This window comes from Chelon labrosus (genome assembly GCF_963514085.1).
Source record: "Chelon labrosus genome assembly, chromosome: 16".
Taxonomy (NCBI): Eukaryota; Metazoa; Chordata; class Actinopteri; order Mugiliformes; family Mugilidae; genus Chelon; species Chelon labrosus.
Window position 1 is genome coordinate 24,036,688 of NC_140349.1, and position 14,513 is coordinate 24,051,200.

The 14,513-nt window shown below is 41.4% G+C and overlaps 1 protein-coding gene across 2 annotated transcripts; it reads left to right on the top strand.

Moving 5' to 3' along the window:
* The first annotated feature begins 677 nt into the window (after window positions 1-677).
* LOC311501542 (hippocalcin-like protein 4) lies at window positions 678-3,520 on the top strand. Of its 2 annotated transcripts, XM_084563423.1 has the most exons (3): window positions 678-899; window positions 2,858-3,073; window positions 3,168-3,520. In XM_084563423.1, exons 1-3 carry the CDS (start codon window positions 738-740, stop codon window positions 3,363-3,365), a joined length of 576 nt encoding a protein of 191 aa, XP_084419549.1. In that variant the 5' UTR covers window positions 678-737; the 3' UTR covers window positions 3,366-3,520. The 2 variants fall into 2 exon arrangements, with proteins under 2 accessions (XP_084419549.1, XP_084419550.1); XM_084563424.1 differs by lacking the exon at window positions 2,858-3,073.
* The last annotated feature ends 10,993 nt before the right edge of the window (window positions 3,521-14,513 follow it).

The window sequence follows — 14,513 nt, forward strand, 5'->3', positions numbered from 1 at the left end:
GGTTTGGTTGCCTCTTTCTACACGACTCATTTGCCATTAAGTATGACAGGGTGATATGTCAGCCTCTGAACTGTCCTCACACTATTAGGATTGGTGGCTGCTTGGCACGGCAGCATCGACTCTGGCCCTGGTGTCAAAGTGCGAACGCTGTCGGAAAGGGTTATGAGTCAGGGATGGCGTCATGGAGGCAGTGCAGTTGTCCTCAGCCATGTGAATATGTGTGTGATGATGGGGGTAATGGACCATTTTATGGTCTAAATATCAAGGGCTTACTCACACAAGGCGATTATGGCGGTAGGATGTTTTTTATAGCATGGATATTTAGTCTGTAATGTATGTGCCCTGCTGCAACTGCCCCTTTCAACATACACATTAAATCAGAAAATCCCACTGTCTAAACTAAAGTACATCTATTTGTTCCTTATACTTTTCTCCAGGTACTAACCAGACTTAACATGCCTTATTTATTTGACACTTGCAGGTTTACTAAGTTATATTATCAGAATATACAGTATATCAATCATGTAGTCCAATTTTCACAGAGACTATGCAAACTCCCTCTGCCTGTGTGTGCATGCAAGTAATTCCTAGTTTGCACCTCAGGAGCATTACTCCTGTTGCTGTTGTTTGTCTAGCACCTCCTCACCTGTGTTCACCTACTCTCTCTCTCTCTCTCTCTCTCTCTCTCTCTCTCTCTCTCTCTCTCTCTGTCCACCCTCCCAGAGAGGTGAAGCATTATGGGGAAACACAACAGCAAGCTGGCTCCAGAGGTCCTTGATGACCTGACCAAGAACACCGAGTTCAATGAGGCAGAGCTCAAGCAGTGGTACAAAGGCTTCCTCAAAGACTGTCCCTCTGGCATCCTTAACCTGGAGGAGTTTCAGCAGCTCTATGTTAAGGTGAGAACGGGGTAGGGCGCAGGACAGGACATGAAGCAGATGAAGGGAAATCATGGCAGATTATTACATACTAATAAATAGAGTTGGGTTATTTATAAATGAACTCATAATGTTCTTGAAGCTATTTCCTACACAGCCTACAGTTAAAACTGTGCTCATTATTTTTCCTTTGTTGTGGAATTGCACAAGTTACCTCTTAAGTGACTCATAACATTGTTTTGTAGCTACACAGAAAGCTTATATTGCTGAGGATGACTAATCAATGTTTGGGGCACAGCGGGGAGTTGGAGCCCATAATAATGCCTGTGACTGGAAGCTTTTGAAATACCACAGTGCCCCCAAAAAGGCCTACTGATTATTTATTTTTTATTGGTTTACTTGGCTCAAAGATATTTTTAAATCAGCTTTGCATAACCTCTCAGGCTCATTTACTCCCATTGAGTTTTAAAGGTCATAGAAAATAATTGTAACCTGAAAAGTTCTACTTGCTTTTTGCAGTCAGCATTTAATCTCCTAAAAGTCTCTTTTAGATATGTATTTGTGGTTATTTTAGGGCCGGTTCAAGTGTGTCAAAACTTGACTAAAAGGCACAACAGTCTTGTTCTGATTAATCCATCAATGCAGAGGTGTTTTGTCTAGCATTCCTACGTAACCCAGTTATGTAAAACAGAATTAGTAGTTGAAAAAAAAAAACTTGCAAACCTTGTAGGACATAGAATTAGCACTAGGAAACCCAACGGCACATTTCCTACTATTCCTACTCACTTTTCATTACACAGTAATTGCAAGTTTCAAGTGTCCATACAGCAAGGCACAGATCGAGTTAGCTAATATACTCTGAGAAAATATTCTCATGCAGTCAAAGTGACCTTTATATTGAGTCTGCATTAATACATAGAATCAGTGGCACAAAAACCAGCTCCTGTTGTTAGCTGAATTACACCTCCCAATGTTCTGGTACCAAATTGTTAAAATGGAAAGCCATAGTTAAAGTTTATAAGGCCTTTAGTCTGTCATTTTTCCATTTTGATTTTATAGCAGGTGTTATATCCCTCTGCATCGCCACTGGCCTTGAAGTGTCTATAGCTAGTGCATGGGATTTATTAGTCTGGCCAGCCATACCTAGTAAGATTTGGGTAAAAGACATGGCTGAAGAAGCCTGAGGGGACACTACTGCTGCAGAGTCTCACTTGTCACCGGTTTCCCCCTTTTTTATGAAAGAAAGTCTTTATTTTTGTCATTGTATTTATGTCGTCATGTTGCAGCCCTCGAGCCGGGTTGCAGCATAAATGGGCGCTTGTCCAGGATTTGAACCCGAGACCTTTGAAAGCTGAAAAGCGGTGTCCCCTCAGTCCTTGTTATCCATGTCTTTAATCCAAACCTTCAGGTGTGGCTGGTTAGGCTAATGAAGACCATGCACCAGCCAATTAGACAATTAGACAGGGAGCATAGTGCCTTTTAGTATATGTTTAAAAGTTCTAAAAATAGCTCTCATGGAATAGCTGTCATGCAATTAAAGCTTGAAATTAGAGTCGCAATGGCAATGATTGATGCAAAATTCTACATGTTATAGCTGTAATTTGAAAATATGTATAAAAATTAATATAATAAATTAACGTAATAAATCATAATGAGCATCACAATATTGCAAAATAGTAAAGTAGAAGTTAATGAATCACGACCACAACAGAAGCAATGTACAGTCTGCTATAAGTGTCTTCCCCGAACATAAGCCACCAGTGCAAAAAGTGATATGCAGTTAGGTCAGTATAGGATTTTATAGCATTTCAATTACTCAAAATTAGTTTCATCTGCTTTCCTTAGAAAAGATGAAAAAATTGTTACTCCAAATAACAATATATCCTACATTTCATATAATGCAGCCCAGTACAACCTTGTGATGCAAAACACAACAAATGCGTCATTTATATCTTGTCTTCTAATTTTTCACTCTCCAGTTTTTTCCATATGGTGATGCCTCCAAGTTCGCTCAGCATGCGTTTCGGACATTCGACAAGAACGGCGACGGGACCATTGACTTCAGGGAGTTCATCTGTGCCCTGTCCATCACCTCTAGGGGCAGCTTTGAGCAGAAACTCAACTGGGCCTTCAACATGTATGATCTGGATGGAGATGGAAAGATCACACGTATGGAGATGCTGGAGATTATTGAGGTGTGTATTTGTGACGAGTGAGAAAGGAGATCTGTCGACTGTACGTTACCGTTTAAAGCTAAATCTAAACATTTGTCCTCTCCCCCTACTGCAGGCCATCTACAAGATGGTCGGCACAGTGATCATGATGCGTATGAACGAGGATGGGCTGACCCCTCAGCAGCGCGTGGACAAGATCTTCTCCAAGATGGACAAGGACCACAACGATGAGATCACCTTGGAAGAGTTTAAAGAGGCGGCCAAGTCTGACCCCTCTATCGTGTTACTGCTGCAGTGTGATATGCAGAAGTAAAGAGGGATGGTGAGAAACAGAGGAGGGAGGAGGAGGGAGGGATGGGGGTAGGAGTTGAACTGAACCTAGAGAAGAACAGAGGCTCAGAGAACAGCGAGGCGGTAGAAGAAAGGGAGGGAATCAACTAGAGGGACAAGGAGGAGAGAGGCAAGGAAGCTTTCTTTTTCCTTTTTTTCAGAGGCAGTTTTTTTTTTTTTTTTCAGACGTGAAATGAGCCATGTTTCGAACAAAGTGGACCCCTGATTGATGCCTTTCTTTTTTTCTGCCCCCCCCCCCCCCCCCCACCCGCTGTGCTGTGCTGTTCTCCTCTGCACCACCACTGCTTCAGTCTTTCTAAATTCGGTCTGATCTGAAAAGTGTTTATCCCTCAAGCCCAGTTTGGCACACACCAAAGAAACAAAGTGTAGATTTACGGGTCAAATATGTGGAAGTGTTAGTCCTCCTTTCACACTGTCAGGCTCTGAGTCTAGCACCTGACATAAAATGCGTTTCTAGGTCACAACCTTTTGTTTGAGTCATGGTGGATGGTTTGTTCACCCTTTTAAAGATCTTGATCTTACAATATGTAATTACCAAGCACGTTATTTCCAGTTGATACAAGCTAACACATAATACATTCACTGGATTTATGTGTATTCAGTATAAGACAAATAACTTCAGGAGAGGTACAAGTAACCTGGTCCTGTCCATGGATAAAACTAAGGATTTTTTTTTACAAATATCATAAATCACAGACACATCTTGGTAAAAATCCCAATTTCTCCCCTTTAGACAAAGCAACCTATCTGGTTTCCCCTGGTTTCGGTGTTTACGTTAAGCTAAGCTAATGCTAAGCTTATGGCTCCAGCTTCATATGTACCACGACAACATTATAGCGGTAATAAACAAACATATTACTGAAAATGTCAAACTGTTCCTTTAGTGACTTAAAGGATGACAGTGCACATTCGAGAATGCTAATTTCTAAGCAGCCAGGATGCCGTGCACGGTGGGATTTGAAAAAAAGGAATGGCATTAAACCAGCCTGTTGTGTGGTCCATGTGGTCCTAGAGGGGGAATTATGTAAATAATATGCAAAACCATTAGCTGCGTGTGTGTTTGCCTTTTAGTGGTCATATGCGTGTGAGTATGAGTTCAAGAATATGTGTATATGTGTGAAGAGGTTAACTTATGACTTTCCCTCGTGAAGCTGGATCAAACTGTCCAGTGCGCCTGTGCTTGTTTGTGTGTGAATGTGCAGTTTCATTCTTTAGTTTGTCCGCAGACAGACCCACCACCAGCTGTACGGCGCGTAAAGGGTGCATTTCTGGTAGATTACAGCGCAGTGTCCACATGCTTTGCTCTCCCAGTACGAGGCAGACAGGTGATGAATTTCTCAGACGGCTGCCTCCAGCAGCGTGGCGAGGCATACTGATGCGGTGCTCAGTGGCTTCTGGCTGCGCCGAAAGCTTCGCCACATTTGATAACAAAATCAATATCCTATCAAAATGAAATGCTGTTTCGCTGTTTTGATAGAACGGCACGTCATCAGGTTTGAATAAAGTCTTGTCCTTTACGGGATGGCACCTGTGCATTGTTCAGCAGGTGAACATCATTCCCTTCATGGTGACATGACAACCATCAGTCATGATTTAAGTCACCAGGTACAGAATCCTTAGATAGTTTCTTTGAAATCCTTCCGATGGCTAATGGGTTATTTGTGACTGAATAAGATGAGTTTTTAAATTAGGAAAATAACTTCTTCCTATTAAGAATAAATCTAACCTGTTTGGTCAGGACAAAAGCAGACAGAGCCACGACCATGTTCAGACAGAATCAAGTGTTATATTCTGATTGGTGAAATAACTCACCTATTTCAGTAGACACCACTGAAAAAAACTGCACAGTACTTAAGAGTTGTTTAATCATTTTTAAATTAAAGTCATTACCTGCAATCGATCACTGCTAATTCATTAAATATTAAATTCTTTAGGTGTCATATTAAGGAGACTATACACATGAGCTAACTGTACTAAATCTTGTCAACAGTCTGACATATTTGAGATTTCAGATTGCAGAAATAACGAAAAGACGCGTGCTAACAGAAAACATGTTCTTGCTTCTCTACGATGAGCAGTTTGAGCAACAGGAAGTGCCTCTCCAGCATCGTGGAGTGGGGATGATCAGGACAGTAATTACAGGGCTTATGACAGAAACGGTATTTCTCAGAAAGGCCAAACCTGCCTTCATGAGTCACTGCTGTTTCACATGAAAAGCTGAAATAGCGGCCTCTCCTCTCCCTCACCCACTGTCCCGCTCTCCCCCCGTTTTGTCTTCTTCCTAACTAAATGTCAGAGAGGAAGCGCTTTGATAATTGGTGGAGGGAGAGGAACTTTGCTGAACTCAGCTCAGATCTAAAATCGATGTGGAAAAAGAGCAAAAGGTTGACGAGGTGGCTCGGGCTGTGTGTACGCTTGGGAATGCGAGTAAAAGACTAGAAGGAGGTAATTGCACCTCGACATTAAATTGTAAAGAGTCTGATAGCTTCAAATAAAACCTCTATGTATGCTGATTAGCTCAAAATGCCACATAGAAGCTCGAGTTGGCTTTCATTTTAAATTCTAATTTGATTTAGACAAATGACTCTCATATCTGTACACTGAATATTAATTTAGAGCCAGAAAACCTTTATCTTAGCTGACCACAAGGACTTAGAATGAAATTAGTTTATTTTTTTTAACTAGCTAATTAACTTGCTTTAACTTTACCCCAGAATATAAGGCGTCTGAGAGTAGGTGTATATTTTTTAACCTTTGACCTTCGCTAGCTCGTACCCTAAAGCTGCATAAACTAAACTAATTGAATCCCAGCTTCATAATTATAATGGCATACAGACAGGAGAGTTGTAGGCATTTTGTCAAAATTCAAAATCAACTAAACTATTAATCTCATGCTTAGGGAAATATTGTGGTAATCCGGAAAATGAGCTGCAATTACAGAACTATATTAGCAGAAATTACAGGTAAACAGGGCCACGGATTTCATGCCTGTAAAGGCCTAACTGTGCGTTATATTAGAGTAAGGAAGTAGGACTTTTTAATATATATACCCTTAGTCCTGCATTAGTGACTCACTGGACCATCATTTGGCACTTCTGATGTTTTGACAGCCAAACATTAGACATGCTTCCCACCAGCGAATCAGATTCTCTCCTCCTTCTCACCCGGCCAATGAACACGCTCCCTCCCTGAAGCTACAGAAAGAGCCTCCTTTGTGCGATAATGCAATGACAACCTTACATGTACATTACAATACGACTATAATCGTATTTATGAATATAAACAAATATGTAAATATAAATGTACCACTAGCTTAGATCTAATTTCATATGACGACACAGCTACTGTGCGTGCGTGCGTGTGAGTGGCAGTGTTAGCCTGAGTAACAGTGAGTGCTTGTGAAAGCTTAGTGTGCGAGTGTCGACACGTTTTGTATTTGTATTATTTGTGTAACGAGAGACGCCTCAGTCCAGTTTATCTTTGTAAAAAGCGGAGTGTAAATCGTCACACTGAAGCACTAAGTATTAATCCCCCCGACTACATTTGCTTTTGTGGTTCCGCTGGTAAACGGTCCGTACAGTCTCCACCAAGAGACGTGTTGTTTTGTTAGCCTACTGTCGTGGTTCTATAAGTCATGCTCACATGTGGGGTTAGTTTTCACCTAATGGCAAGAGTTTACAGGTGAGTAGGCAGCGGGGGTCTTTTGAAATGGAGGTTGTTGGGTGAGGGAAGCCTGAGGTGTGAGGACAGGACGGTCAGTGATAAGAAGGCAAATCCGTCCTGTGTCACAGTGTCACCCAGTGGAGGGAAGTTTAATGCCACACCTCGCAACAGCTCACCTACTGTACAGTTCCCCCTTTTTGTTATTATGTAATGAACATGCCTGGAGATCAACGTTGATGTCGTTATAGATTTCAGACAGCTTTCTCTAATCCTTGTCAATCTTACCGTCATGTTTTTCTCTGAACTGCAAAAGTCTGAAAGAGGAGTGGGAACTTTTAGGATGAAGGTGATCGTTAGGTGAACTCATGAAAACAAATGCATTCTAATATAACAGCCCTGCACTGTATCTTAGCTTCAGGAAGATGCAGAGGATGGTATTCAGCATTTGTATCAAATAAGTGAGGGAGCTGTTGATTCAACCATGTTTCACGTTGGAGGCTGTGGTTCATGATACTATTGAATCTGATTGTGTTCCTATCATTTTGACAGCCCCATTTTAGTCAGTGGGCCAAGCTGAATAACAGACACAACACTTTATCATTTCATTCTATCCAGTTTGGCAGCATCACAAACAACATCCTCCACAATGATCAACAAGTGGAATTACCACCTTTCTGATGTTGTTTCGTCACAAACTGAACGTTAGAGCAGTCATGAAGGGAGATTTAGGGCAGGCCTGGTTTATTAGAATTCACTCTGCCGAGTGTACCTAATAAATAAACAAGAGCTATCTTTGAAACAGATGAGAGAAAGAATAGAAGCCTAAATCAAGTGTGACATCTTGATTCCTCAAGAGCGTTCGATGCAGGTTTGGTCATGTAATTGGAATAAACTGACACGTTTACAGCTGTAGTAATAACATCTTTCTGTCTCAACATCTTATAAGATGCCTGCGTGTCAACTAGAAATTTGGAGAACAAAACACCGCTAAAAGGAGAGTGAACTTCACTCTGTGTGTGCTGGAGGTGCTAACGCTTGCACAGTGACAAATGTTTGTGCTTGGTAAAAAAACTACTACGATTCTGTTACTGCCACCTCATGTTAGATTGTCTTGCTCCTCTGGAAGATGTTTTTGCACTTTTAAGAAAAACAACTATAAGATTGAGACTGTCTCTACAAGAACGATGAACTTGCAAACGGCAACTTTTTTCACAGCAGAAATATTGACTTGTCATAGTAGGAGAAGCACACGTACACTAATGAACACTCAGTTCTATTACGTGTCCCAGCAAGCCATGGTAGTGAACCAGCAGGGCTTCCCCTAAGTGGAATGCTTCCTCTAATATAACAGGTCAAAATGTCTGCTGTTAAAAAGGCCCATAGCTTCCACTAAGGCCTGTCTGCTTTGTTGCTTATTGTTCATTGTTGACTCACTATAATTCCAGCTGTAACTTTGTGTAATCAGTCTATTTTATATTAACTGGAATGTTTGATTAGCACACAAAGAGCTTCACAGAGTGTTGATCTCCGCTCTCCTCCGCTGATTAGGCTCTGTCCATCCTGATTAGGCCCTGCTGAGTGGCCCACCCCTCATGTTTGGTTTCTGTTTTGATTGCTTTCTCATGTTTTCACGTTTAGTTCTTTTGATTCAGTGTCCAGTTCCGAATGAACTCGACGCAAATTCAGCCTTTGCTCTGTGGATTTTATGTGCCAAAGATGGGATTGCGTTGCGTTAGCGAACTGACATGAGGTTGTAATGGCCGGGAGTTAAACACAAAGTGACGTTGTATTGATTCACATGTGATGCACTTCATCAGCTGTCAAGTCTCTGGAAAGCTCCGAACAGACCCACTGAGCTGTGTGACGTCGATAGAGACATGGATATTCAGCTTCTTTTCTTTTTGACAGGGGACCATTTGTGCTCAGTAGTGCAATATAATTCTATTCTTCAGCACTTCTCTATGATGTACATGTAACTGTCTGTTTGTCCTGTTGGATGCTTTTTCTTTTTTCTTTTTTTCTTTTGTTTTCACTATTGTTAGACTCCTAGAACAAAGACAATGTAATTATTTTTGTTACATAGAATAAAACACATGGATGTCGAGGCTTGTTTGTGTCTTGCTTTGGCCCATGCGTTTCTCCTGCTTCACACCTTTAATCTCTCTCTCTTTCTCTTTCTCTCTCACACACACACACACACACACACAACAGTGAGCCAAGAGTATGAGTCACCGTCTAGTAATGATGTCACACTGGTGCAGTGATGTCACCGCTGATGCTGTTCTCATGGTAACGGTGCAGAGGCCACAAGGCAGGGAGACGCAAAAACACACAAAACATGCCTACATCATTACTACTAGTATATACACAAAAGAAGTTTAATGACTGAGGAAATGAATTTGCATGTGCATCTGCAGATTGTCATTTACTCTGCTGGATGCAACGGAGAAACGGTTGAACACAATGAAATGACTAGTGAGGGCTGAGGTTTTCATTAATGAATCAGTACAGACAATCAGTTTAGACATTGACAAACACTGACAGAGACATGTGCTGCGACATCTAACTCATTTTCACAAAGTATTTTAGTGATTTGATTCATTTCGGTTCTCAGCCCTCTGCTTTAGGTCCACTCCTCTGTTTAAACTGTGCTGGCTAAACCCCCCTGCCACCTCCCGTTTTTCTTTTTTTTTTTTTTCCATCACTCATTTCCTAGCCGTCCATCATGGATCAATACAAATCTATTCCGAGCCTCGCTCCATCAGGTTTGGGCTCAGTGGAAAACCAAAACATCACAAATGCACGCGCAGAGGCAGCAGAGAGCGGGTGAATCACGCTGCAGCAATAGAGGTCACTCTGAATGGGTGCCATTAGCGGAGCGGCCACAGGATGGGGCTGTCAGCTCGCTCAAACTAAACCCCCGCCGTCCTGACAGCAGCACGTCAGTGACATTTTAACTGTGGAGGCTATGTAAAAGGTCACCTTTTATTGCACTTGTGACATTCATGGGTCCACATAATAGAAAAATGTAGCAACTGAGGAAGAAAGGCACACGCGTAAGGCAAGAAATCTTCCCCTTTTACTTGGTGGTTAAGACATTCAATTACATGCTGACCAATGACCGGTCAGACGAGCATGGCTGCTAAGCAACCTAGAGGACTTGTCCTGGTCACTACACACTGACACTGTGGTCAGGAAAGCTCAGAGGCTTTATTTCCTGATTAGACTGAGGAACTTTGGAATGAACACTAGCGTCCTGACAAACCTCTACAAGCGCACCTTTGAGAGCCTGATGACAGGCTGCGTCACAGCAGGGTACGGGAACCAGAAAGCACTACAGAGAGCGGTGCAAACGGCTCAGTACTTTACTGGAAACAGTCTCTCATCAATTCAGAACATTTACCAGAAACGGTGCCTGCGGATTGCACACAGCATAGTCAGGAACCACCACCACGCCAGCCCGCACACACCAAAAGACTGATGGACAGTTTCTAACACCAGGCCCATTAGAATCCTCAAACCACAATAAACTATTCACTGGACATGAAAACACACCCTAACAGTTTGTTAATCTAGAAGAGTTTCGCATCCCAACATTAAAGTTGCACTGGGAATTCTGAGAATGAATCTTAAGGGGTTAGAAAGCTCCACTTTGTTGCCTCTGCTGCAGGCTTGGTAATAGAGTATCAAATATGTAAGGCAGGATAAAAATGATGAAAGATGTTACTGAATTGCATTGTGGGAAACATAGGATCCACTCTTTCTGGAGGCTGAACCATACTACAGGGTCTAATGTTTAGACCACTAGCCCAACTTGTGAGTTAAGAAAATCTCCACAGCCAGGATCACATTTTTGCAAATCGGATTCAAACCATATTAGGAGGTGTTTTATTTCGATTGTCTACTGCCTGGACGCTCTGGACGCCCACAACGTGACACGCTGAAACAATGGAAACTCCAGAGCTGTAACGATCTGAGAAGAATCCTTGCTGCTTCTAAGGGAACACTGTGAAGGATAAGTGGACAAAGTCAGTCTATATTGTTCACACTTCAGGGAAGGCTTCTGTACAGGCAATGCTGGAAGGAACCCACCAGAAAAAGACAGCTTTACAGTTACATACTAATGCCTCTGCTGCCTGTGTCGTTAGCCCAGTGCTTTAGTGCTGTCTGGACACAGATCCAGTGGGATCACTTGCAAATAACAGTATGGACAGTGTAGTCTAAACATTATGTTTTAGAAACAAAACAGATTTGCCTGCAGTGAGGACACAGCCTAAAACTCTGGGTAATTATTCCTTTGAAAACATGTCTCTTGCAAGCCTCACCTTTTTGGGGAGGCCCATTTCTGCCCCCGTGCTGCAGAAAGACATTAATCAAACGTGTCTACATGTCCAAAGCAGAGCCATTACAAATAATACTAGCATTGAATAAAAATACAAATAGGACTATTAACCACAGCCAATAATGCTAATGCTACACCAATCAGCCACAACATTAAAACCACTGCCAAAAACGATTTAGTAACAACTAGGGCCGGGACTCGATTAAAAAAATTAATCTAATTAATTAGAGGCTTTGTAATTAATTAATCGAAATTAATCGCATTTTAATCGCATATAAATATCTGACCTGAGAACAGTGAGAAGTAATTTTTTTCATATGGATTTTTAGTATACCATTGAATAATGACTAAATTTCCCATCCACGGGGCCAACCAAAGCGGTCTCATCAGCTTCTTCTTTCATGTTCACTGTGGTTTGTTGTTGTCTGAAGTAATGAACAGTGTTGCCAACTCCTCAGGAAAGGAAAGTAGCTATTGGCTGTCCTAAAAGTCGCTAGAAGTCGCTAAATGACGTAATCGGCTAATTTGCATAATTTACCTTTTGGATGTAATTGTGATGGACGCTGTATTATTAACGCGCCTCCTTTATCAGGGCTTGGTATTGGCAAAATGACTCTAAAGAGACGCTCTGGCACAGTAACTTAAGTTTTTTTTTTTTTTTTTTTTTACTTTTCTTAAGTTTGGTTTAGTTTCTAGCCTACAAGTCACAGGCACAGAAGAACATGAGCATTTTTTGCTAACTAGAATATTTTTAACATTTAACATTTTTTGTACAAACGGTTTTTACTTGACAAAATTAACAATCTAAATGGATTATTATTTTATTATTTATTTTAGTGTGACAGTGAAGAAACATTTACATCCCGCTCTGTAAACCAGGGCGCGATCAGCGGCAGCTTTGCGCATGCGTCATTCGTTTGCAGTCTGGACGCGGTGGCGTGGTTCTCCCTCTCTGCTCTGACTGCTGCTGCGCGGGGCTACTACCTGTGAGTGCTTTGGGACGGGAGAGGGGCTCACGGCAGCACCCGCTGCTTGTTGAGGACACTGGTAATGAACGCTAGTTGGTGCTCCAGTATAATCGGTCCGCCGAAACTCATCCAGTGAGAAACGTTCCGCGGTGCAAAAATAAGTGTGATTAAAATGCGTTAAAAAAAATTAACGCGTTATTTCTGTGTAATTAATTAATCTTAATTAACGCGTTAAAGTCCCGGCCCTAGTAACAACTGAAAAAATATGAAGAACAGCACAAGGTGTTGACCTGGCCTCCAAATTCACTAGATCCCAAACTGATCAAGTATCTGTGGGGTGATCCACCGAGGCCCCTCCCCTCAACCCATAGAACCCAAAGGCCCCCCACTAACAACATTCTGTTGCCAGACACCACAGGACACCCTCAGAAGGCCCATGTCCATTCTCTGATGAGTCACAACTGTTTTGGAGGCACAAGGGAGACCTACACAATATTAGGAAGGTGGTCATAATGTTATGCCTGATTGGTGTAGACAATAATGGTAAGTAAATACAAATAAGAAATTATTATCAACTAGAAAAATGTAAACCAAAATAAGCCCTTTGTGTTTCAGTGTTTAGGAAGCTCATTATTTTTTCAAGCTATGGTAATACATCTCAACTGTGCATCAATTTTCAGTCTGAGGGTTTGAAATCGATCCTTGATTTTTAACGTTCTGTGGTGAAAGGCAGGTATACAGCTTTCTGAGGGACATAACAGATCAGAGAATGATGAAAACTCTGGCAACAATTGCCACTACTAACTTTCTATACCCTCCATGATACCAACAATTAACTGATGCTACAAACTTTGGGTGAAAATTGATCATTGCTAACCAAGAAATCCCAACGAGAGTGAGTGCAATGTGTAATAGAGAATGTTATAGAATGAATGAAAATACTGCTGTCTCATAAAAGTTTTATTAGTTTCTTATAAGTAGGATTTATTTCCCTGTTCCGGTGCCAACGCAATTGAGTTAAGTCCTTCTTATAACTAGCCAATACTTCCTTAAATCAAAGGTTTAAATGATCTGTTAAATAAGGAATTGATTATATTAAATCTTAGACGCCATTTAATGTCATTTATTAAAATCTTGATACAGTTAGCCCTGCGATAGACTGGCGACCTGTGCAGGGTGTAGCCCGCCTCTCGCCCGATGATCCTTCACAGGACAAGCGGTTACAGAAGATGAATGAATGAATGAATGAATGAAAATCTTGATGAATAATATCTGTTTGTCCAAACACATTTACATCTTAAACTACGTCAACCAGACAATACTCACACCCCACCTGCAATGTTGATTTCTGTAAGTGTTGAAGCTGATGGATTGTGTGTACACTAGGGACAAAGACGGACATCAATCTCACTCTGGCTAAATAAGATTTTCCAGAATAAAGCTAAAAACAATATCTTTGTATAAACTTAATATTGTCTAGATCGGAGTGTATGAGATAGACTCTGCAATGTGCACTACTTAAAAATCAGTGATTTGCAGCACCTATAGCAGATAAACTCCACCAGCCACAAAGCTAAAGAAAAAGGGATCTTTTTTTCCCCCCCTTTGATAAAAACACAAATGAATTCATCTTTGTATAAAACACTGCAGCAAGCGTTGGGCTGCTGTAAACGCCCCAGTGCTGTTCAGCACATGTGAGTAAGGACACTAATGGCCTCGTGTTTAACTCTCTGTGCAACCTTGGTTTTTAATGAAGGTTACATCCATTATCTGCTACCTTTAGGCCAATTTACCCCCAACCCCTCATCAGCCCCTCCCTGCCTGATTCTCACACTCATCCACAGTCAGCATAGTTTAATTTGTTTTTTTAATTTCAGTTTCAGCATGTGAAAATAGTTACACTTGGCTTAAAGCCACGTGTTGCTTAAAGCCAAGTGTTGAGAAAAAGACACGTTCTATTCGATTTGAGATGAGGCTCTAATGATTTATCCGGGTTTTCACCTGATTTCACCATCCCCATAAACAAAATCTCTCCCATCTCATTTGTTAAAATAACTAACAACAATAAACAACGTCACTGGATTTGCATCTAGATTAAACGGCTCATCTTGAATGGCTATTTATTTTGCTCTGCGCT

Excerpts from the sequence above, each read along its gene's own strand:
- LOC311501542 (XM_084563423.1), top strand. The coding sequence starts at position 738 with ATGGGGAAACACAACAGCAAGCTGGCTCCAGAGGTCCTTGATGACCTG. Across the intron at positions 900-2,857 it reads TTCAGCAGCTCTATGTTAAG|TTTTTTCCATATGGTGATGC; the intron begins GTGAGAACGGGG and ends TTCACTCTCCAG. Across the intron at positions 3,074-3,167 it reads AGATGCTGGAGATTATTGAG|GCCATCTACAAGATGGTCGG; the intron begins GTGTGTATTTGT and ends CCCCTACTGCAG.